At 37.0% G+C, this 25,733-nt stretch overlaps 3 protein-coding genes across 5 annotated transcripts in view; 1 reads left to right on the top strand and 2 right to left on the bottom strand.

Moving 5' to 3' along the window:
- usp53b (ubiquitin specific peptidase 53b) overlaps nucleotides 1-5,925 on the top strand; it is an 18,730-nt gene extending 12,805 nt beyond the window's left edge. For all 3 annotated transcript variants that reach the window (XM_035659863.1, XM_035659865.1, XM_035659864.1), the window contains exons 15-17: nucleotides 1,155-1,233; nucleotides 1,362-2,200; nucleotides 2,581-5,925. In XM_035659863.1, the coding sequence (XP_035515756.1) occupies nucleotides 1,155-1,233; nucleotides 1,362-2,200; nucleotides 2,581-2,657 (995 nt within the window). In that variant the 3' untranslated portion in view covers nucleotides 2,658-5,925. The remainder of the gene's footprint in view (nucleotides 1-1,154; nucleotides 1,234-1,361; nucleotides 2,201-2,580) is intronic.
- An 86-nt stretch (nucleotides 5,926-6,011) lies between these two features.
- Nucleotides 6,012-7,905, bottom strand: fabp2 (fatty acid binding protein 2, intestinal). Its single transcript, XM_035659913.1, has 4 exons — nucleotides 7,726-7,905; nucleotides 6,971-7,143; nucleotides 6,515-6,622; nucleotides 6,012-6,265 (listed from the first exon to the last, which is right to left on the bottom strand). The coding sequence occupies exons 1-4, from the start codon at nucleotides 7,790-7,792 to the stop codon at nucleotides 6,215-6,217; spliced, it is 399 nt and encodes a 132-aa protein (XP_035515806.1). The 5' UTR covers nucleotides 7,793-7,905; the 3' UTR covers nucleotides 6,012-6,214.
- Nucleotides 7,906-11,858: 3,953 nt separating this feature from the next.
- Nucleotides 11,859-25,733, bottom strand: part of gucy1b1 (guanylate cyclase 1 soluble subunit beta 1) — a 14,996-nt gene continuing 1,121 nt past the window's right edge. Inside the window, exons 3-13 of the mRNA XM_035659876.1 lie at nucleotides 23,969-24,069; nucleotides 23,716-23,834; nucleotides 22,980-23,177; nucleotides 21,625-21,855; nucleotides 21,286-21,402; nucleotides 20,343-20,476; nucleotides 18,118-18,315; nucleotides 16,278-16,515; nucleotides 15,428-15,568; nucleotides 13,703-13,857; nucleotides 11,859-13,360 (exon numbers count right to left, since the gene is read on the bottom strand). Of these exons, the coding sequence (XP_035515769.1) occupies nucleotides 13,213-13,360; nucleotides 13,703-13,857; nucleotides 15,428-15,568; nucleotides 16,278-16,515; nucleotides 18,118-18,315; nucleotides 20,343-20,476; nucleotides 21,286-21,402; nucleotides 21,625-21,855; nucleotides 22,980-23,177; nucleotides 23,716-23,834; nucleotides 23,969-24,069 (1,780 nt within the window). The 3' untranslated portion in view covers nucleotides 11,859-13,212. The remainder of the gene's footprint in view (nucleotides 13,361-13,702; nucleotides 13,858-15,427; nucleotides 15,569-16,277; nucleotides 16,516-18,117; nucleotides 18,316-20,342; nucleotides 20,477-21,285; nucleotides 21,403-21,624; nucleotides 21,856-22,979; nucleotides 23,178-23,715; nucleotides 23,835-23,968; nucleotides 24,070-25,733) is intronic.

Genomic DNA, 25,733 nt, shown 5'->3' on the forward strand with positions numbered 1-25,733 from the left:
CTTTCTTTCTTTCTTTCTTTGTCTATAGTTCTGTTAGTGTAACTGTGAGCTGTCTCTGATAATGTGAGAGTAATTGAAGATTGATTCATGTCCTTGGATGGATTTCTGAGCTTGGACTGGCTTCTTTAACCTCTTCACCCAGTCAGCCCTGCACAGGCATTAATCTGATGATAATCCCACAAAGCTCATTCAGATAGCACAGCTGGACATGGCTTCTGGCATTGTCATAAATATCGTTCTGTTTCATGCAGTACTTTGAGTGTGCTGCACTTGATACTTTATCGAGGCTATGTGCATCTCAAGCCAGTGTTTCCAACCAACAGTTAAAGCTTTTATCCTTGCATGGACCTCTCCAGGGCAACAGCAAAGGAAAAAAAAAATGACACATCTATTTTTAAAGAGAAGGAATTCAGCACCACACTGCCTCTCGCTGTGCTGGTGCATGGAGTGTGCTGACTGGCTCATCCAGCTGTGAGAAAGTCTAGAGAGATTAACGCTCTCTTGCTGCCATCTTGTGTCCTGAGAGAACACCAGTTACATAGTCAGATGTGTAGATGATTTTGTCTCTGCTTGGTCTCTACTTTTGAGTCATTTTGTTTTATTGTACGTGTGTGTCTGTATCTGCCAAGTTCATAATTAGGGAAGAAGATCATGGGTAAATAAAACAAAATGTTTGAGCTCTGACATTAATCTTGTAATTCAGAGAAAAAGAACCTGAATTATGAAATTAAAGTCTGAAATCTGTGATTTATCAGAATTCTGACTGTTTTCAGGATTCTGAATTCAATCTAGAAATTCAGAGAAAACACAAGGCTCAAATCGTCCTTCTTGTATTCTCATTGGCTGTATTCTGATTTTTTCAATTCTTGAGCTTCTTATCTTCTGACATAGTTTTAAAAAAAGTCTACATTCTGATTCTGTTGTGATCATTTTGTTTGTAGTGCACAATAGTTGTGTGCATTTAAATATGTTCTGCATAACAAACTCTAAAGAGTAGGAAAGGTCAGAAGATAAAAATACATTACCTTCTTAAGTAATGACAGGATGTAAATTGTTGCGTGCTGCCACAATAGAGCAGGCCTTTGTGCTATTTTTTTTTTGTTTGTCTTTTTTCTGTCACTATGTTTTGATCACCTTTGTTTTATATTTTATAGGAAAACATCCACCCAAACCTCAGGGAAAGAACCATGACCAAGTTTCACATTCAAATCTAAAGTGCAGTCCAAGTTCGAGGTAGTGCTCTTTATTATAAATTATATATAACTTGTTCTAATGCGCACAAAAGCACTCATAAATTGGATTTCCTTTATATTTAAGGATGATTCATTTCCATCATTCTTTACAACACTTCTCTTTTGTAGACGGAAATCAAAGTACACTTCTAGTACCTCCAGAAAAGCAGTCTCTTCAGAGAGAGACTCCACTGGTTCAGATAACAGGCAGAGTGAACAGCAGGAGCTGACAAACTGTAGAGGGCACGCTGGAGAAAGTACAGCCCTGAGGCACATTACAAAAACCAGCAGCTCAGAATGGAACAGTTCTGATGATCTCGCTCTCTCTGAGCCCGAAGACAGAGAAAACACGTACCGCTCCAGCAATAGCGAGGCCGTCGCCTCTGAATCCCAGTGTCCTCACATAACCCTGCCATACCACCCTCCCAGCAACGTGACGGCAGAACCTCTCCAAATGAACAATCAGCGTCAGCTTGGCACAACAGGGTCGCCTCACCTTCGACCGACACAGCGGATCTCTCCACACCAGGGTGAAACAAGCCATGCGGTGTTTCGTCCGAGGATGCTTCAAGAACCCTTTCCATCGAGTCCTCGTCTTTCATCTACTTCCTATGTCAGTCCTCACAGGAAGCCTGACATTTCAGGCCTCAGAACTTTCTCAGATGCAAGCTCCAAGTCGGGCTCTGACCCAGAGAGGAGTACCCCATCATCATGCGACAGTGAGGAAAGACTAACTGGGTGCAGAGTGGAACAGGCAGCGCCAGCTCAAGAGGTTTCTCTGACAACATACTTCAATGTGGATAACTGTATGACGGAAACATACCGTCTCAAGTACCACAACCAGAGGCCTCTTGTCCTCTCTGCCACGGTGCCACGGACAGTGGTTGTGACTGAGCGCAGAGATACCAGCCACACACTCCCCACTGACACATACTCACAAGATGTGCCAAAAGCCAGACCTGAAACAAGTAAGCCTCTCTCGACAAGCTTACAAACCTGAATGTAGGGCTAACCATTCTGACATTAAACTGTATATACTGTGAGATAATAAAAATTCAACTGTCAATGTTGCAAATCAATCAGCAGGACTATATGGCAAATCTTTATTTTTGATGATTTCTGCTTCCATGTGATGAATTACCCTGATCTGTTAGGTATTAAATGTGCTGCTAAAAAAAGACATTCCTGTCTGGTTATTTTGAATCTATTAATAGTTCCTCAATTAATTTCAAGACAAATTACTATTTCACCAGTATTTTCTTTTTTTTACTGTCGTGGTTTAAATGTACACACAGGATGAACCATAAAAGATAATTTAAACAAGATTTTTCTTTTTGTTTCTGTACAGGCCATAATAGCAATAAACCTACTGCAAAATGGAACCCAGTGACAGCCAAAGGACTGGATGAACGTGGTTTTTTATGAGTGTTACTTGGTAAGGATTGTTTACAAGGATGGACAGTGGTCAGTAGAGTCCTAACTGGATGCCAAAGAGTTTACAGAATGGAAATATGTTGTAAGCCTGACATCTCCAAAATTATTTATGCAAGCTTGTCACATAAGTAAAACCTATTTCTAAATGCTGTTGCGTGTTGTCTGACGAATTATCAACTATCAGATATACTGTACCGTCTTCCATTGTCCCGCGTTATTGCTGCACAAAGATTTTGTTTTAACCAAAATCTGGACTGTTTTCAGTTTGCACAAAAGGGTTTTTTGAGTCTTTACTATTATTTTTATCACCCTCTGTCATGTTTTTTTTTTTATTTGTGCAGTCGTTCTGCAGAAGTGTTGCAGAACGGAAGATATACCAATATATTGCAAGAAAGGCATTAGAGATTATAGTGAGCTACAGTTAGACGTATCATACTGTGGTCTGTACAGTAATTATACAATCATGAAAGATGTGAGTGTGATAACAGATCACAGCATGTTGACAAGTTATGTAAAAGATACTTTATCGGACTATGATGTCATTCTATATGACGAAATAAGACCTACAGGCTGAAGGTTTGCATCATCAGCTGCAGGTTAAAGATAGCTCATTTATTTACATCTGTCAAAGGAGTAATATCTGGGCAGCTTACTGACTTTATGCATATTGAGGGCTTTAGGTCACCAGGGAACAGACATTGCAACATTTACGTATATTAAGTTACTGATTTATTTCAACTGTTATCATTTATCAGTTGTTTTGCAACATTTATGTGTTAATGAATGACTGAGGGCTGCCTCGTACCAGTCAACCTCCGTGGCTGGGCACACATAAAACTGTGTTGACAGGGATTCTTGTTAATTCATTGCTTCAAACGATTTGTTAATTTTCCTGGAAAACCATTGGCAGATTTCATGTCATCGTTCATAAATATGTATAGATCCCTGAGAGGCACATTTTCTGAAAATGTGACTGCGTTCAGTTTCTGGCAGTCTACAATTTATTGATTATGATATCCAGTATTTGGGGCAGCCCTCAGGTTATTCCGATGTCACTGTATACCGTACAACCATGTCACCTTGTGTATTCTACCTGCAATTGTGCTGGTTCTTGTAATCCTGTTTTGTAATTCACAGTGATGTCAAATTGTATTTTTTCAGTCTTCCTTTTAAAGTAGACAGATTTAAACAGGTATGTATTTGCAGGTATTTTCATAATTTTGCCAATATAATTAATATAGTCTATCTGATATTGACCACACAACACAATTATTCTTGTTCTAAGACTAATGTTCTGAAACCTGCATGTGGCCTTTAAAAAGTCTTACTAGCTGTGTGTACAGCATAAGCATGGCATGATAATACTGAACTTTGAGTCCAACAAACATAAATTCTATTGGATTTTACGTAATTGTTATAAAATCAATTAATTAAATAGCTATTTGTACCTACAGTTGATTTGGAAACTTGTTTAACACTTGAATGTTGTTCTCCTCTCTTGCTCATGCAAGGACACATACGTTTGGTTATGCATCCATTGTAAATATAAACATATGATGGAAACAATACCCTAGAAATCAACCCACTGTCCAAGACATGACTATGCATTCACTAAAAGTTACTTTAAGATCACTTAAAAAGCAGATTTTGGTACTTTTAAGGCTTTGCATTCTGTATATCCGGCCTTCCAGAGAACACATAAAAATCAGCGTTGTTCAATTGCCAAGTCTTTCACTAAACTTCCTGCCAGTTATACATGTTTTTTCACCACAATAACCTTTGTCCAGGTATTTCTCAACTATTCTAACCACACACTTTGGTCACTAAATTTGCTGTGTTTGTGTGTGTTGTGTTTGTGCTGTCTGACACCAAAGTATGGTGTTTAGAGATTTATGTGATCACACCTAAACTTGTAATTTGAGCATCTACTTGCATTTGTCATGGTTTATTTATTGACACTGTTTAAATTCAAGAAGGTGGCATACAGTGTAACTAAGCTATTAAGAATTTATTTAACTAAGCAGTCTAATGTTTCAAATAACATAAGGATGCCTTTACACATGTTGATTGTGCTGTAGTAATTATAAATCACTTACAGTTATTTTAAGATATCTAATATAATCACTGGATAATTAAATCCAAATTACTTAACTATTGGATTAGATGAAGCTCAGCCGGAGTATGTTAACCAGATTATCTTAATGTTGTCACACCTGCAAAATGTTTTTTTTGTTTCTCATGACTAATGCGTATACAGTATTTGTCCCTTTATTTAATTGTTTTCTTCCTTTGTAAAATAAGGAATGCTGTTGTTTTTCACACAAGTTGTATTTTACATTCTGAACTTTGTGTCTTCAGTTGTTATCAAGAGTGCCTTGACATTGTCAGTGTTTTCTGTGAGTGAAACCAGTTAGAGAATGAAGGCGATGAATGAGAAGGGATGGAGGATGTCATGCTAAACTTTTAAATATGCAATGCTAATAGTGACATATCTGATGACACGCCTCTGTGTGCACTATTGTACTGTGTGTGTGTGTGTGTGTGGGTGGGGGGTTGAACCAGGTCCAGTATTCCTAAAAAGGCCTTTCAGACTAGGAAGCTACAACCTTAACAGCAAAAGTTTGACGTATTCTTGTGGCCGGCAAAGCTTCCCAGTTTGAAAGAGCCGTAATGTAAAATAACTGAAATATTTTTTTCAGTGCTAAACTTAATTATTATAATAGTTACTAAATGTGCATACACGCCTGTGTGTTCATGTACGAGCTCGGAAAAAGAAGCTAATAATTGGTTTTTGACCCCATAATCCATGGTCTCCAGTCACAATAAGACTTTATATACTCAAAAGGCCTGTTTGACAAAAAGGCCTTTTTGTCCTGTGTCACATGACGTCACAGTTGGCATTGCATCAGCCCATATCGTTTATCTTGTGCTAAATATACAGGGACAGAACCTAATTAGATCAACACTAAAGAACAAAGGAAAACTTTCTTTACGTTCCTGGCTGATGTGGCCTGATGTGTTGGAACTGTATGCCTAACTGAATCCTATTGTCATACCTCTGTGGTGTGGTTAGGATTTGGCCTGACATTACTGTTGAATTGAGTTGTTGGTGCTTCAGTGAATGCTTCATGACTTATGTAAGTACAGATCAATTTAAAGAAACAAAAAAAAATCTGTCTACACTTTATATTTTTGTAGATTATATATATTTATTTTTATTCATTGTTGAATAAAGTTTAAATTATTGTATCACTCTTAACATACACATTGAAGTGAGTAATTTTTTTTTTCTTTACACAAACCTCCACAGATTCAATACTAAAAAAAAATCACAGAAAACAGGCGGTTACAGTATGGTTTTATTACTGCAAGTATCAAAATCCTGTGCAATTCAAAACTGTTTCATAGACTGTACAGACATTACAAGGAGTGCACTTTTTAAAGGTTATATTAAAATATGTAGTTGATAATTCAGAAACAGAATACTGTATGTAATCCTGAAGTCAAACATCTCACTTTGGTTACCGAGTTCTGGTGATCAGTTTGGTCTAACACTTCTTAAAAATCCTCTTTGCGTCCACACCTTCGTAGTTGTAGCTCTGTTGGTAAAAGATTATGTCAGATACAGTTATTACATAACACAACAGTTTTTGCATGTGGCTTAATTATCAAGAGGGTTTACATACTAACAAATTTAAACAGACATTTTTTTGACTTGTGTATATACACTCATACAAAGAGACTCGCAGTTGGAATATCAAACCTTTATAACCCTAATCTCATAAGTGTTTCATACAAAATGGGTATTTTTTGTGCCCTAATTTGCATAGATACAAATTTAGCCCTACCTGTATAAGTTCATCTCCTTGGACGATTCTGGTTGTAGTCAGTTTCTTTCCATTGTCCTTCCTATTGAAAACCCCCTTCAACAGATCTCCCTCCATTGTCCATGAGCCCTGCGGAGTAAAACAGGAAATCTTATCATGTTATGAATACTATGTGGAAAAGGTTTTGCAGAAGTGCTGGTTAACAGTTTTATGGCTGCGAATGTCTGGGGTAGAGAGTTGAAATCAACAAGGCACAACGGTTACCGCAATAAAAGTCAAGCCTTGATGTTTGGATTGTTTTCTTAGCTAGCAAATGAACTCTTTCCTGCAGCCCATAGATTCAAAGTCTAAAGAAATTTAAATATCCTGCCCCTTTTAAAGTACACACAACTAACAAATTAGATTAGGTCAGTTCCTGAGTGTTTATAACATGCGACAATGGAAAAAGGTGCCCCAATAGATGCCACTTTTGCTTACTGATAGTTCTGTTCCATCTGCAAGGCTGTACTCAAAAGTGACTCCCAGGGTGAAGTCTATTTCCACGGTGCGGAAATTACTGCTCTCTTTGACGTGAAAGGTTTCTCCACTCTGTTCAATGGTTATCTTGAGGTTGTCATGAGCAGCCAGCTTCCTCTTCACCATGTTAATTCCTATCAGCAGACACATGGAAAATGTTCAATAGAACTTCGAACAATCAGAGGAAGTTTGTCAGGATTTAATCACTTTTCAAGTACAGGTCCCTGCGGGTATTTGCAGAGGGTAAGTAGGTACAAAAGTCAAATCGCAGACATGTACAGTAGGTCATTGTGCTGTCAAGTGTTTTCAAATCAGACCGTAGCTCCAGTATTTGGTTAATTCTTCCATTCAAGTGTTTAAAGACTTAGACTACCATCTTATAAATTAAAGTATGATTGCACACATTTAAAAAAAAAGCTCATATATTGGATGAACTAACATTTGCATGTTTATCAGTTTGCTGACATTTTTACTTAAACAATCTTTAACTATAAATATCATTAAATATGACATACTGACTGACCTGCTGCACTTCATCAGTGCTTTATGAACTGCCTTATCAGGTCTTATGTCATTTTATTACCCATAGAATAGACATGGCAATTAGACACACACTGATTTTTCTATCGATGCAACAAATTATATGTATCATATCTAAAAAAGAAATATATGCTACACAGTCTTTGGCATTTCATTGGCAGTTTGACATCACTCACCCATTTGCTCCATGAATTTCTCATAGTTATCATTGCGATCGATTTTCCAGTTGCCGTTGAAGGTCATGGTGGCTGTGAGGGTGAACTGAAAGACTCTGAAAAATAGGAGTGTCTGACTCAAAGTCTACCGCTCCTTTTAAACCAAGCACCCTCTTATCTCATCATCCATCTGAATGCTGATGTGGCCGTTTAAAGCTCACATTTTTTCAAGGCAACATCCACAGCTGCAGCTGATTGGTCAGTGTCGTGGTTCTGAACAGAACCGTGCCATACGCAATAAACCAAGCCTTATGAGACTGTATTCTCTTTAGTTCCTGTTGTACCTGTATCTCTGTTTACAAAGGGTGTCGGTCAAAGCTCAAACATTGTAACTTCATTCAGTGCAGAACAGCACTAATTGCATGCAGCATTTAATACTACTAAAAATATATATATATATATAAGTTATATTTTCAAATTGAACTTGAAACACAATCATGTTTTTAATGCCTATTTTGGTCCCTGTCCCTCAAGCTAAGACAAAAAAAAAAGTTTGCACAACTTTAAATGTGACTGTGCCAAATGTAACTTTGCTAAACCTCTTGTAAATGAGCCAAGAGATATTACTGCAATACATGTACCCGCTTTGTACAAATGCAGCGGTGATCAGTTTGATCAGTTGATAATGTGTTTCCAATGATACCTTTAACCTTAATCAGGCCATTGTTGATAAACGAGACCTTTGATATCTGTGGTTAATATTAAACAAACACTAGTGTACACTATCATTATTTCATATTCACTGTGTATCATTAAGATACACTCAACTGATTGTGATGTGTTTTATAGTCTGTCAAGTTAAACACAGACCTTAAGTGAATGAGAAAATGTTTCTTTGTTGGGTGTCAGTGTTTTTGAGTTTGGGTGTTGGAGAAAGTGTATTGTGCATGTATTATATGCACAATACAATATATGTATTGTCTATCAAGGACAACATATTGATGTAGACACAGTTTACTAAACTACAAACTTAATGGAGTGTCAATACAAGTATTTCTCTTAAACAGGCAGAGTGGAAAGCTGCCAAAAAGGCACAGGAAAATGTTAGACTTAAATATCCCCACCCATGTCTCACAAAGGGATGAATAAAACATGCACAACAATCACTTCTCTTTCTTATCGGAGTTTCATCTCATCTTACTATGTGGCACCAGAGACCTTTGCCTGACCTTCACTTCCCCCTCAGTGAATCTGCCTCTTATCACATTTAAGACCTTTCTACTATGAGTACAGTGATAAAATTGACAGATGTGCTTAAGACATACTTGATTAAAACCTGTTGAAGCTTATCTTTAACACAATTACATCCCACAATGTTATCTCCTAGTTCTCTCCTAAAGATGTAGCGGAACATGCAAAGTTACAACATGTATAAAAAGAGGGGCAGGGACTCGAATTCTGTTTTAGTCAGTGCTACATTTCTAAGAAAGATGGCACACCCTGTGGATCCAACACTTTATAAACTGTGAACATTTCTTTGCAACATCGATGCAAGCATAAGAGTTCTTGGGTTATAAGGTTAAAAGCAAGCTTGTGACCAGATGGTCGTTGGTTTTGAACTGGCAGGATAAATCTGGATGGGGCAGCTTAAAGAGCGGTGCTTCTTCCACCCTCATCACCAACACTGAGGGGCTCTTGAGCAAGGTTGAATTAAGAACATATTACTCTGCTTTTTAGCATGGCTACACTGGCAACCTATTTGTTCTAAGATGAATTGTAAGGTTTTATTGAGTTATATTCAAAGCTCTTCATAGCCAGGCTCTGGTTTAAATGTCAGAGTTGATTTTTACGTGCCACCTTGGGCACAGCCTGAGAGAGCATAGGTCTTAAGAAAACTGGCATGGATATTTAAAGAGTTAATAATAAATTGGTTTTGCAATATTACAATCTTTTACAGCATTGTCCTTTAACCACTAGGTGGAAGCCGACACAGCTGACATGTTCACTTATCATAGCAGGAATACAGGTGTAATCAATAGCATCATCAAAGTTTCCACTCCATTTATGTGCTTGAATAGGTCACCATGCACAATAGCAGCACACTGGATATTGTATATTGTACCCATGGACTGCAGCCATCAATAACACCTGCGGTTTTCCCAGTATTACACCTTAAAATGCCTGCTGTGTGAAAAAGTCATCACCAAAGCTGTTCTCCTTAACCTAGCATGTAGGTGGCCGTCTCATAAATTTACTCCCAACATTCAGTCGTTTTGGAGCTCTTGATTTAATCTCCAAGTCTTGGCTTTTTGCTAGATGTCCATCTTCTTCACCAGCCACTCGCTGAAGTTGCTGTTAACATAAGTCTTTTAAAAGGTTGTACATCCAGCACACATGGTGTAATTTGGAGTCTGTTTCTGCCAATCTGATGAATGTAGGTTAAGTCCAATTAACTAAATATCTGAGTCTCCTTTCATTTCTGGTTGTCTCACTAACTTCTGAGAAAAATATGTGGGTTTTTATCTGCTAGACGTTCAAGTTTTTTCCCTAGCCACTTGCCAACTTTGCCCATAGCCATTTAACAGTGCTAAGCAGCTAATTAGTCCCTTATGTATTTCCACTCCGGGCAACCGTTGGGCTGCCATCTTTAATACAGACACAGGGAACGCTAGTGGTAGTAAGGCAACTTAAGAAATGGAAAAAGTAATTTTCTCAATCACTCAGCTGAAGGAATATATTTTCAATTAGATGTATAGACAAGTATTTTTTGAACGACCTCATCAGAGACACTGATGTTAAGCTAGCTACCTCTGTGGGCACAAACTGGGGCTAGCAGCTAGTTATGCTAGCTTACGGTTAACTTATCCAATTTCCCCTTGAAAGCGGTTGCCAACGGCGGTTTTAATGTTTGTCTGTAAAATCACAACTATGAGATAAAAAGGGAAAACAAATATAAATAAAAAGATGAGTGAAGCTGAATATCTAATTGAGTTTAGCGCCTTAAGCTACCCTTTTCTTATTCAAGTCTTTAGGCACTCCTCATAAGAGCAATATGTAATGTAATGTAAAATGAAAAATGTAAGACTATATGGATGGTTTGTTCATGAATCATTCAAAGAAATATCTGGTTTCAACTAGTGCAGGTCTTCATGAGATTCAAAGTAGAAGAAAAAGCCCCCAGATGGAAGTTTTTATACAGTAACAATGCAACAGGCAATTTATTAATGGGGACTGCAGACAAGAAGCTGAGGAGGTACTTCCACTTTAAATACTTTAAAGAATTGGAGAGATGCCACCAAAAAAGAATAGAATATATATATACATAATATAATATAAATATTGAAAAATATCAATAGAAAAACAAATAAATGAATGAATAGCTCAAAGAGTTTAAGTAAAAACACAATATTAGTATAAGTATTAATATATTGATGATACATATGTAATCATGTAATCATAATCTAATCTAGCTTTTTTATTTTCCTCATATTTAAAACCTGTTTCTTTGTGTTGGACAAACAATTTGAGGACTGTGAAAACCAGCTGTTTTGTTCTTATCTTGGCAAGAGTGCCCTCGACCATTGAAAATGAATGGAAGAGCAAAAATGAGAACACATTGGTGAATCTGTCAATTGGTGACTCCCAGGAATCAACGGGTACTAAAAAATAAGACCAAATCATGGACACGAACAAAAATGAGAAACTTTATTCATATATTGTTTCTTGCATGAGGCCCAATACCACCTCTCTCTTATTAGCATGAAATAATCATCTCACATAACTACTGCAAGTCTGCACCCACCTTGTTTTAACCCCACTGTAGCAGCAGCAGGCATTTCAGAAATGCAGTGATATGATGAAGACAAATATATGGATGTTTGTCCCTGGGGTTGTAATCTTCTGACTGGCCACTAGAGAGAGCTCTTTTACAAAATAATCTGCTGTATATTATCAAAGAGGTACACTGATGTGTCTGATCTGTATTACAACACTGTCCTAAGTATTACTGTAAATATATAGTCTTAGGAAGAGCCACACTGTAGCAAAGGAAATATTAAGTAACCAACACTTCTCAAGATTATTTTATCAGTTACCTCCATTCAGAAACATTGTTCAAATAAAACAATCATGTCTTTGAAGCACAGGAAGCTGCATGGAGGACATTATGTGAAGTTTAATAATAACGACATAGGGTGAAAACAGTGTGGTACATTTACTCATGTGAAATTAATCAAACACATACAGCACATAATGTAATTTATAGAGGCACAAACAGTACTTTTATCCATATTTAAGTTTATTTTTTTCTTGTCTTTTGTCACTGTATATTCTGTTTTTTAAAGGTCATAATTACATTTTATCATGAAAAAGGAATAAATACCAAATAATATAATGTTAACAATAAATATGTACCAGTAGATCATTAAGTATATCTCGAACAACATTTAGTAGAACTGAAAATAGTACTCAAAAAGTGGAATGTGCGATACGTAGAGATGTGTAATAAATATATTAAATAAAGTAGTGTATAGTGCTTGTTTTAAATTATCTTATCTGTTTTAATAATTTAGTGATAGATACATGATGGTACAGGTTTAATAATGGCTCAACATGTATTATTTGTGACGAAAAAAATACTGAACATGACAATATATGAATCTAATGAAACTTTTGTGCCAAATAAACTTGTGAACATGGTGATATATATAAATACAACAGCTATAATATCTAAATTTGAATTTATTTTAATCATACTGATGCCAGTGTAGCATATTCAGTGTAAAACGTCATGACTCTCACATCCAATCAACCAAAAATGGGTCCCTCAATTAGTGTCAGTAATGTAATGGCACGAACACATAAAACTATAGGATCTGTTTTTACTACACTCAAGTCTTTCATTTTAAATCTAAATTCTATCATTAATACTCTTAAAAGTGAAAATGGCAATGGTTAAAACATATTCTATTAAGTAGAATAAGTTATTTGAGCTTACAGAGTAAAGTCTATAAATTCTCAGTATTTCTGGCTGGCTTCAGAACATATATAGTTTATGACAAAATTAGCATCTAAAAACATTTACCATATATGGGAAATGTTTTGCTTATCAAAACCTCTAGTAATATTATGTACAATTACACTGTGAGAATATTTTGTCCAAAAATGTATCAAACTTTAATGTACCATATACTGCGTCACTAACGTCTACTATTCATGAAACACTTCACTATTGTGACTACGCTAAAAAAATATTGTGAGGTCATGACAGATCATGATCAAGCAGAAACAAGCAGAGAGAGCAACGGTACAGGTTCAAATTCACTTTGAAACAGCTGTTTATCATATTAAAAATATCTGTTTGTGTGTGGATGGATCATTTTTTATTTTACTGCCTCTCATCCCTGCCTCAAAATGTGTGTAATTATAGAGAAATGTCTGATTAGACAGTACCATACTAAAGCTTCTGTTAGACAACACTTGTGGTGTTTTAGTGTTAAATCTGAATTGTTAAGCTTTAACTGTGGTGGATTCTGTGTCAGTGGGCTTCCTGGACAGAAACCAAACCTTCATTGGTTCCTTCTTTCCTTTCATGGTGATGGGACCCCGATACTCCAAATTAAACTGAGGGTCAGCATTCTCAGCAGACTGCAAACACCTGGAATACAACGTCAACACCTTCATAAATCACTCGCGCTGGGCAATCCTGGGGAATCTTATTTTCACTAACCTGATGTTAACATTTTTTACTCAAAATCAAATCTACTGACCAAAACAACACACCTACTGGTTTATGTTTGAAATAGATTCCAACGGGTCTTTCATGTCTAATACTGGTATTTTCTTAACAAAGTAAAGATCACTTTTAATACTGTTTAACCTAGTTGCAAAGCTCGTACAAACTCACTTGATTTCTCTACAAATGTGACTTCCCACGAATTAAAGAGAAACAAAAATATATGAAAAAATTATATGAAATAAGAATGTTTCTTCTTCTTACCGGTAGGTATATTCTGAGACATTTATTTTTCCCTTTTCACCAGTAGTTTCTGTACGACTTGTGAGGTTGACCGTATTTCCAAAAAGGCAATATCTGGGCATCCTCTGGCCAATCACGCCAGTCACCACTTCTCCTGTGTGGATCCCAATAGTGATCTGGAAAGAAAGGAGAGGAACCTGTCAGTTATGAATTAAGAAAAGTTGATAGATATGCCAAATAACTCCCTATTTCTTGTCAAATACTGGCAAAACATACCTTAAATATGTATTATAAGATATCCACAGCACTGACCATTACTTATCTGTGGTAAATTCATTACTTAAAGCAGCACATGACACACGTGATTTATCTACTTCAAAACTAAACCCACAAAAAATGTGCAGTACCAGTGTGAGAAAAACTATCTCAGCATTTGGATAAATCTGTGTAAATGTTAAATCAAGGACTAATGATTTGTGCTCCACAGAGAGAGAGAAAAAAAAAACTGCAAGCAACTATCCAGCTGAATGCCTCTCTTAGTCTGTTGGCACAAATTCTTAAAGCTATCAACTGAAAAGGTGCAACATTTGGTGGGTGGATATAAGGTTCACTTTGCCAGAAAGCACTCCATGCACAAAATTAGATTTTTTTGTCAGGTTTGCAATAAACTAGAAATTCCAAAAGTAGCCCCAGGCAATCTACAGACTAATATTTACACTTGAACTTGTAGGCACTTCAGTGCTTGCTGTCTTCAGAGCATGAACACGCCGTGAGTGTCTGGGACAAATGAGAATCTATTTTTAGACACAGGATCGTGAGATGATTTGAGTCTGTTTCTGCTACTAAACCGGACTCCTCTTCAGCCAGTGCCATGTCCAAAAATAAACAGCCTTTTGTTAACCAGACATCATTTTCCGAAGTTAAGTCTCAACAGTCATTGATACAATAACAATCTCCAACAGTCAGTTAAACAAAAGTCTGCTGTTTTTTATCCAACATATCACTGCTTATTACCTCAGCGTGGAAATATGTCCAGATGCACAGATATTATTATTGTAAAATCGATAAGCAAAAAATCCTTGAGGGTAAAGTGTTGGTCATATTAGGCTGAAACATAGTTGGCAGTATTTCTCAGCCTGACTCTCAGTACTGTTTTTATATATTCACTTTCAAAGCAATATCAGAAAGCTAACAACTTCAAAATGCCTAAATGATCTGTGCCAAAATAACAGATGCCTTGCTAAGGAAAAAAAAAGATATATACAAAGACATGTAATGTACACCAGGGTTGGAAAAATCAAGAAATACTGCTAATTTGCATTCACACACACACACACACACAGAGAGAGAGAACATTACCAATGTAAAAAATGTAATTGTGAAGTTTTTGTGGCCATAATTATCTCAGTCTACGATATTATCTTTAATGCTCAAACATTAAACTTTTACACTTGATGATAGTTCATTAAAAATGAAATTATGTTCACAGCAAATGTTTGTAATTTATCTATTAAGTACATCACTACGATAACTGTGTTTTCCATGCAGCTTCACTCATTCCAAAAAGTGTGGAGTGATAGACTGTTGTCACCCTTATATTTAGTAAAAAATATAATATGCTAAAAATAAAACTCATTTGGTGTGGGCTCAGTGTAGCTTAGCAGAGGTACAATGATTACAAATAACGCTAATGAGTAGAAAGCCGTAAAATACAGACATTTTTGAACCCTAATAATCTTATCACACCTGTACTGGTTCATCATCCACTTTGACTTGTCCAGCAATCTCCAGCATATCAAGAGCGAGGTGGCAGATTGACTTTGCATGGTGTATGCACGGCTCTGGTAGGCCGCTCACTGTCATGTACTTATCACCCACTGTTTCCACCTGTATAAAGAAAAGCATTTTGTCATTCTATAGAAACTATATCACAACCGAGTTTGCTTTTTGGCTCAACCAAAATCATCTGCTCCTACTGTGCTACAAAGGGGTTTTTCTAATGCACTGTGCAGCTAGAAATAAACTGAAACACCCTGAAATAAACACTTAAACACTTACATCACCTTTAAGACATCCAGGGCCTCTTTGAGCCCTGCTAAAACCCTAGGACCACCTAGCCATTCAGCTTGTAGAGTAAATATTACTTCTTTTGGTGACCCAGTGCCTGAAGCCGATCCATTGGAAGTGCCAAGGTCTGTTTGACTTCTTAAAGTGCATTCTTGTCTGAAAGCCTGGAGTGTAAATCTGCTCCACGAGGCCTATAAAGTGGTGCAGTCCTTCTGTAAAACTACACTGTGTTTAGAAGTTAGTACTGCGCTTCTTATGGTGAAAAACTCAAGTCAACTGATATAAATACTCTCTTACTGACTTGTACGTGCGTAATTGTGTAACACACTTGGTGTGCTTCACTAGTGCATTCAAGCTAAAAAAAAAAAAAACAGCAAAGAACATAGTAGTTAAAAGCACTCAAATTCTTAATTTTAGATTGCAGACTTTATCAGTTTGCTGCACAAATCCTTCTCTTTTTTTTTCGTTTACTGAGAGAAATGTACACACAGGCATCATGTACTGTCATGGTAAAATTCTTGCTTCCGACCTTGTATACATAGGGGTTATTCCGAGAGTCTGTCAAGATGTCAAAGCGTGTGTAAACATCATTGAGCAGGTTGACTATCTTGATGGCTCCCTCGGCCGAGGCGTGCTTGCTGCAAAAGACATTGAATCCTACAATGCCACTGAAGAGGATAGTCAAGTTGTCATAGCGCTTTGCTGGGACAGGCCGTTTGTGTCGCAGCTCGTTGGCGACAGATGGCGGCAGAACGGAATAGAGCAATCTGAAGGGAGGAAAAGAAATGAACATTTTGAACCAAAGTGTAGTTATTGGAGTACTTGAGAAGAAGAGTAATGGGCTGGGGCTGCCAGACTGAAGTCCATCCTTTGGATCAGCATTTTATTTGCTCACCCACCACCTTTTGGCCATTTTGCTATGCAAGCTGCTCTCAGATGGGAGGGTGGTGTTTCTATGGTAACTGGTTAGATCATGGCTGCCTGTTAAAAGCAAAATACCTTCCACGATGCATCATAAATTGAGGACACATGATACATACAGAACGCAAAAATCTATCTATCTATATACAAATAAGAGTATATTTACTGTGGAGACGACACCATACATATTTATCTGTAACATCCTTAACAATGATGTTAGATTGAGTGTTTTTCTCTTAGCAAGGTGCACACCTATACAGCACCTAAAACAGCATGAATGTATGTTTTCATTATCAGAAAACATACTGTTGTAAAGTTCTGAAAAAGCAGAGTGCGGCAGCAGTTCTCTTAAATATTTAGGCCATGAATTCTAATCAATGTTCGGAGCCTGAGGCACTACAAGACTGGAGAACGGTGAGAATAACAATATGGTGATCCACCAGCAAAGTGAAAGCCTTTTCCTATGAGAAGAAAGGGCCTCTACAGCAATCTTAATAAAGACCACGCTCCACCTCCGTGCTCCTCTCCAGCTGTCACCCACTGCTGTGCCAAATTACTATGACAGCCCCTATTCTGAAAGCTAGAGTCAAAACCAACTGTCCTCACTTACCAGGGAAAAGTACCTTAGGCAAATATCAACTTGGGTATAACAATAGATTCTGACCTTTGGTGGTCCTACTGTCAGGTAGCCTCACTATAACTATATAGGACTGAGACCTGTTGTGTCCTGCTCTGTCTTCAGTGTTTCTTTCCAGTCCATCCTTAAAAGGGAACACTTTAAGAGACTAGTCTTTTAATCTCACTGAAAGACGTACTAATGAACAGTCTTTACCACTTATTTTTCCAACAAAGGACGATGAAACAAGAATAACAGTAGTGTTATTATAGGGCTGTGCTACATAATTATACTCAATTATGACTGAATCTTTCGCAATAACTTACTAAAGGGAAATGTTTGTAAAAGCAGCTAAATTTGTAAATGAAGATGCTCTTTAAATAAAATATACTGTATATATAGTTCTGGTACTTGACATTTCTCTGATGTATGCTTTTTACGATGCAAATAATCTGTAGTTTTACCTCATTAGGCCTCTAAATATATTCAGTCTAAACAACTTTGATGAGGGTTAGCAAGTTGACTTTACCTGGCTGGGAACCACTGACTTTAAGGGCTCACTTTTGACATACCCTACATATTAGCAATTGTATAAAAGGCATAGATTGAGTCTTCCATCTATCTTTAGTCTTCCATAGCTGAGGTCAAAATAAATATCTAGCATTTCTTAACCTATTTAAATTACATTACATTGCATTAATGTGTGGTTATAATTCCTCTACTGTTATTGTCACAAGTTTAGGGTTCGCAACCCATTAAAGCTAAAGCTACAAGTTTATACAAGCTTTTTAAATGAACAACTAGAGAAACATATCTGGAAAAATGGTAATACCTGTCTGTCTTTTTCTTCTCGTCCTCCAGGGCCCGGAGTGTGTGCTGCAGACGATCTGTCAAGATTTCCAGCTCTTGGGTCAGCTTGTACTCCTCACGAAACTGCTCACCTAGCAGCACCAGGTCACGAGTAGCATCATGTAGTGGGATGTCACTCAGGTACAGTCCCCTTCGTGTGAGATCGTCCAGGTTCATAACACTAGAAAAACAGAGAGAAAGGAGAAAACAGTGAGATACTTATTGGTTATTGTTGGTGTTACAGTGTCTGTGGGTAGAAGGAAAACTGACGACTTTTTTCTTGGTCTTGCAAAGCAATCAGTGTAAATTAAACAGAACATAAAGCATGAACCATCGGCAATGAGATCACCATTGTCCTTTTAAGACTCAGCCTACTGTCTCCAGATAAATGTTCCACTTGTGGGGTGAGGTCAGACACTGTGTTGTATGAGACTTCTCTTCATGCCTCCCTGTTTCAGCCCCTGTTATTTCCTGTTTGGCAGCAACCTTTTATAAAAACACTGATCTTGCCCTCTGCAAAGTGTCTTCAATCTGTGAGGACAAGATCTCTTAGACTCTGCTCTCATGTATCCAATATTTCACACTGGTTATTAAAGGGCCACAGAGGCTAATGGAGGTCACAACAGAAGAACCAATGTAATTACCAGCTCACGTTTCTTTGTTTATCTGTGTTTTCTTTTCTCTGACCATGTACCTATACATGTTCATACAGACAGCATAAAAGCAAAAATACATTTGAGCTAACTAGTTAATTGCTTATTTGACTTTGTGACTGCATGAAATACACAATTATATTGCCCTTATAGAGATTATGAACATAGTTAAATTGCAAGTAAACCAGAAAAATATTATTCAGCAATATTTTATATTATTTTATTTTATCATTAACTGCAGTTTAACATTTACATGGAGAGAGAACACTGCAAGTATGAACTAGAGGCTAGGTGAAAGCCTACTATATAGCTGGATCTTGTATGGCCAGTGGTAGTAGTGTCTATAAAGTGAATTCCTGGATATAAATGGAGTTGTAAAAAAATACTTTCCACTCAAATTGTATAATAATTGATTTGAAAGAGAACTTATTTGAACTCTTATTATAACTACTCTTAATTATGTATCTATGAACTCCCCCTGCTCTTTCATTTGTGTCTATCTGCGGGATGTCTCTCGTTTTTCTATGACTCACTCTATATTGAGTGTTTAGTCAGAGAGATTGTTATTTGGGGTGCTTTAACTGTATGCTCTTCGTCATGCCTCTGGGCACATGGAGAGCTGTTTTCTGTCCTACTCTGCTCTATGCTGGACCATTACAGCACATAACCACTGTCTCTCAGAAGGTTTTATCTTATTTTCTAGTTTCATTCCCTCATGGTGAATATCAGGTACTGTGATTTGCTGTGACGCATTGGCGATGTATTGAGTGAATATTGATTTCTTTGTGCTTGTGGGTACCAACAGTCTTGGAAGGAGAAGCCTGTATGAAACAGAACGTTAGTGACATACTGTAATTTCAGCTTGTATATAGGCAAAGCCCTCTTAGCTGTGGGCTCCACTGGTTCCTTCAACTAGCTGGGGAAAAAAATCAGTTTTTGGGAGCTGAGAGTAACGGCCAGTGAGAAGCTCCAACACTCGACCAGCCAATGGTGTAAATTTATCACACACTCACTATAGTGTATATCAAGGATCCTTGAACTACAGTATCTGCCAAAGACCATAATCCACTGCTGTCAAAAAACTATTTGACATTTACTAAAAAGTACAGCAATAATTAAAGAATGTGTTTGTGTCACATTTTTTTAAGATTTAGGTCTTCAGCAGAAAAGAACATTACAAGCACAGTAGGGAATAAAAAAGTACTGAGGACTAACACACTGTAGTTAATCTTCCCGCTTGCAACCTTACTGAATATTATCATTATAGTTGTACAGAGGAAACAGTAAACAAAAACAAAAACTGTAGCAAATGGTAAAAACAAATTTTCTCTAAGTTATGGTTTATGTACACAGTGGGTTTTTATTTCAGTATGCAGCAATGGCATCATCATTCATCAAAACCAATTAACACCTTGGAATTTTGAATTCCAGGACTTTTATCTTTTATCCAGAAACTGATGTGTTCCGACTCAGTGGGTAAAAGACAATCTGTGTTTTGGTGTTTGTGTGTATTCAGTCTGTGCTTCAGTCAGGACAGACTGCACTATGTGTTTACCTGGGTGAGCAAAGAAAAAGGATGTTCTCTGCCTCTGGCAAGTAAATCATCTGGCCTTTCAATCTCAGACAGCTGATCTCCACCCCCGTCAGCTCATCTTCGTTCTCTACAGTCTCCACATTCAGCAGGCCCTCCTGTCAGGATTACATCACACTTATGAATATTTCATTATATGTTCTTCTCTAAATCTGCTTCAAAACTGGGCACCAGTTCAGCTGACTCTTTATTTTGTTTTTTTGCAAAGTGTTACATGTATAATCCACTATTGGAGAGAATATCTTTTCTTGCATCATCATCATCATCATCATCATCATTCCTAAATGGCATCCCAGGAGTGGCAGCGCTCTTTACAATGAGTACAATTTACTTTAATACATTTTCAAGGCACTAGTATTTTAACACCTAAGCATCTAGTGTCTCATAACTACATACAAGTATGCAAATTGAACTGTTTTCTATTCTTACTCCAGTCTTCCCTCCTGAGTTGCCATTTGATTTTATCACTGAAATCTTTGCTTCTTGGTAAAATAGCTTAACATTTCTAGACTGTCATTCTTCACAGTTTCTAAATTCTCCAAGAGAATAATTCTTCCAGAATTATCTAGCATTATTTTTTTTCTTCAGGTCATTTAGACCCTTGTTTCTTAAATTGATTTATTGTTTACATGATCAGTGATCTCTGTATGTAAACAGTTTCATCCTCATTTACAGTGTTGATGAAACACACAGAGTCTTAATGTTATATATCTGCTAAGAATATCAGTGAGCTCATCAATATTAATATATAAGCACATTCTGTCAAATACAAATTAAACCATGTTTTGATAATTTAATCTTAAGTGTGTGCCTGTTTTTGCCTCCTGCAAAGGTATGCCAATATAAGAAAAATGTTGATGTGATTAATCCATGATGTGACAAAAACTACATTTGATGTCATATCTACCTTGCTTCGCAGAACGAAGACGGTATTGATGTGGGAGAGGATGCCATGAAAACTGAAGTCAATATGAGGACGGACCAAAGAAAAAACTGAAGGGAGGATACAGGTACCGGGCTGGAGCTGGGGAATAACATAAAATATATATATTTCAGTGACATGAGATTAGAAATTATTGTTTTATCTATGTAATTAATTACTACTGCATTCTGAGCATTCAAAAAGTCTAGCTTGTATCTGTTTCAAGTCCAAATTTGAGACAAAGTCCTAATAAAGCATAATAAAGTGCTGACTTTGCTGCAAATAAACAGCAAAACAGAAAACTTTCACATACAAAATCCACACCTGAGGCAGGACTCGATAAATGGCGTTCCCACACTGTGTGAGCATCAGGTCTTTGTCGAACATGAGGTGGAATGGAAAGGCCTTGCAAAACGTGTATGGGCTGATCCGAGTCTCCTGTGTGCCGTTCTCCTCGAAACCATCCAGGTCCTCGTAGAAAGCCTCTTCCTCCGAGTCCTTCTCCTCAATCAGAAACTTGATGTGGTCGCACTCCTCGCTTTTCGGTTGGATCATCTGCATCAAATGACGTTAAATAATCAATAATCGAACTTTAATGTTATTGTTGCAAATCTGACATAGTGAAGTTAAACTTGCCTATAGGGTGTGGCACATGGTTATTATACCAATATTTTTTTAATTAAATATTTCACCAATGCAATTGGTAATTAATATTATCCCATTGACAATGTTATTGACCTCGAGTCTCTTATTATGGAATTAAGACAGTGTAAAATGACATTATTCAGTGGGTTTATGGGCATAAGGCTTGCTGACGTCAAGCTGCTGTCTCTGCACCCTGTTGCCACAGCAACAGTGGCTAATATTTCCAGAAATTGGGTGTCACATTTGGAGCGTCTGCCATTTTCTGTTCTTTCATTACACACACAATTGCTGAAAAATATTGTCCTGTCTGTACAATATGATTAGGTTCGGGAGAAAATGTCACTTGCTTATGAAACAAAGAGGAAACTCCAGCCAAAGTACAAGGGATAGGCTTCAGAAAATAACATGCCGCAGTTGTTGGTGCAGATTACAGGCTATGAACTGTGGGCTGCACATTTACATACAAATAAAAATGCCAATGACAGTTTATGATATTGAGTTATTCATACTACTTTAGACAAAATCTGATTAGTGCGGTCGAGTAAATGAGCCTAGGAAAAAAAAGGATCTCTCCTCAGGATGAAGTCAATGGCCAATTTGAATTCAACCATAGTTTGACAAAGTCAAAATAAAACCGTGGAAGAAAAAAACCTCCCTGACAGACTCCCAAAGCTAGAGACTCTGTAACTTAGATCTAAAAATATCCTCTGACTCACAGACATTAGCCAAAAACTCACTGCTGAACTGCAGATGTCACAGCGCAGCACTGTTCCGGTTTGGGTATTTTGGAACTTTCTGTTGTTTAATCTTCACATTATAACCTCTTCAATTATATTCTCAGACACAAACGCACACATTCTGACTCAAAACACTACAGTACTACTAAAAGGCTTAAATAATTGTTAAATAGAATACATTAGAGAGGAACAGGGAAAAATGTGAAGTCATCTTCATTCATCATCAGTAGTAGAGTGAGCCATTAGAGCTGTGGGTTCAGTGTGCACACAAAAAGGAACAACAACAGCAAAGCAGACCTTCATTTCTATCTCTGTTCCATGGATTTGTTGAGCGACGGTTTTAATGATGCCAATCACAATGTCTTGCAGGCCTTCTCTCTCTGAGTAGTAATGAAGAATCAGATTGTTCCCCTTCTCTGCATCGGTGCAGCGGAACGAGGGAGCCCTCATTCCAGGATAAATGGTACCCAGGTGGTCATGTAGAGCATCCAAGTTCTGAAAATCACGATTAACCATGAAATATGCAACATTCAATCACAGCACAGTTAATTAAAACCTGGCAGAGGTATAATGAGTTAGGTGACGATGCTGTGCATTATACATGAGACCTCAAATAGGTCTTCCAGCTCTTTAGCATTGCACATCTATAAAAACAGGGGGCTTGCTTTTAGTCCTGAGTATGTAAAGTTCCAAAAATGCTGCATCTTACAATTCCTATAATGTAGCACAAGCATCTTTCATTAGACCCTCCCTTCCCAGTAAATACTCAAGTCTCTCAAACTCTACACCCAGTTACTGAATCAGGCTTTCTGTGAAAAATCCAGTCCTAAGCCCAAAGTGACACCACTAGGACATAATCAGAGGTTATTTTGTCAGACTTGACAACGTTCCTCCAGAGCCACAGAAGACACTGTACAATTGTTTTCACTGGCTGAGCATTGCAATTCATTGTATTCCTTTAAGCAATGCCTTTTTAGAAACATTAGTATTACCATGCAACTCTGCTAACGCGACAAGACGAGAGAGAGCCTACCTGCAGGAATTCACGAACATTCGATCCTAACACTCGCAAGATGGTGTCGTATCCCGACTCTTGGCAAAATTCAAAAAACATCTTCCCAAACAACTGCAAGATGTCTCCCGCATCAATCTCTGAAATACAGGAAGGATCTCATCAGCATCTCAGCTTGTGATACAAATTATTTCATTGCACCATTTTTTATCATACATTACATATACTGTCGTTTTTATTTGAATAATTAAAGAAAAAACATGCTGTTACTCACTGAGAACTTTACTTGCAGCAGCAACAAGATCATATGTTTTGGCATCTTCATATATGATTCTAACCAGGAACTGACCCTCGATATCAAGCTGAGCCTCCCTCCTGAAAACAAGTGAAGCCATCATTCATGAGCTACAGCACAGCAGACATAAACAGTCATAGTAGGAAACTTGTTCAGACAACCAATTGCTTTGCCTCCTTGACATTGCTTTACTATTGTTGCTTAAAATCACAGAGGAACATCTGTGTGAAGGAAAAGTTTAATAACGACTGTTATATTTGTGGCCACTCCGTGTGAGCCATCTTAACATAACATAAAAAAAATGTTTGCATTGTGTTTTAAGAGGTTGTGTGATTTTTAAACTACACTGTTGAACAAGTACAGATAATCAGGTTCATATCTATCTATCTGCTGGTTGTTTGATTAAAAAAAAGCACAGCTCCACTCTCAGAGAGACTTTTCTATTTATACATTTGACAATCCAATTTGCACAAAATTGTCAGAAAAACCTAATGAGGTTCTGATTACTACTGTTTAACAAAAAAAACAGGAATGATTTACAGGCCTGACCAAGCAACCGTTATTTTATCAGAATGTGTAACAGCTGAAAAAACATACCAAGCACTGAAAGCCTTTGTTAAGAAAACAAGAATTCATTTTTGAATTATTCAGCTCATCAAAGTCTGAAAACAGACCAAACATGATAAATTGTGCAATAAATAACAATGAGTTACATCTGCAGAGATAACAAAAGATGCTGCTGAGAGCTCGTGTTTTTTCAGTGGCCGAAGAATGACCACTTTGAGAGCATTTACGCAAAGCAGCTGCTGGGTTTTTTTTCCCAGATCCTTTTTTTTTAGGCAGGGTCAAGTCTAGGGCAGTTAAGACTACACATGAAAAATAAACTAAGATAGAGAACATTTGAACATGTTAAAAAAAATAACATGTTGACATTATAGTGGGGAGTACCACATTCTCCCTTTATATGTTACAAAAACGACATTGGGTGGCAGGACGCAGTTAAGATACAACCTGTAAGTAGTAAATCTACTCAAGTACTCTGCTTTTGAGGAACTACTATTGAGGACGCTGAGGACCTCCGTCCAACAAATAAAGAATAAATAAAAGATTGATTATTTTCCCACCAGAATTGTATTGAAAACCAACTGCCTCCTAATTTGGTGATTTAGGATATTTAGATACCTTTTGGAGGATAAAGTGTTACTTAATGGCTTAATGATAAAATTACCCTACTTCTTATGCTAAATAAACCCAATTTCCAACTCATTTAATTTTAATTATCTAAAAATGCAGTTTTACAAAGTTAAAAACACAAGAGATTCATGTTTGGAGATAAAGTTTACCAAATAAAACTAAACAGTTCAATGAATGGACAAAGTGTTTTAAAAAAAATCAAAATTATTGAAAAGCAATCTGACACTTTATTTCAGGTGTGTAATTAAATTTTTATATTAATTTCCCTGTTTTGAAGTATTAGCACTTTACTTAAGTGTTTGTATTTTACTTTTTACTTTCTCCCGTACATTTCAGAGGGAACAATTGTACCTTTAACTCCATTACATTTATTTTAACAGCTAAAATTAGTTGTTTTTTTTTACAAATCATAGAACACAGAAAACTTTTACTTTGGACACTTTTAAGTCCATACTGCTCACCATACTCTCATATTTAAGTATTTTTACATTGTTGTAATACTACTTTTACTACTTTTACCTAACCAAATACACACATATATAATAATAAT

Source organism: Morone saxatilis, unplaced genomic scaffold (genome assembly GCF_004916995.1).
Source record: "Morone saxatilis isolate NCDOM2014 unplaced genomic scaffold, NCSU_SB_2.0 Contig17, whole genome shotgun sequence".
In the NCBI taxonomy this organism is placed as follows: Eukaryota; Metazoa; Chordata; class Actinopteri; family Moronidae; genus Morone; species Morone saxatilis.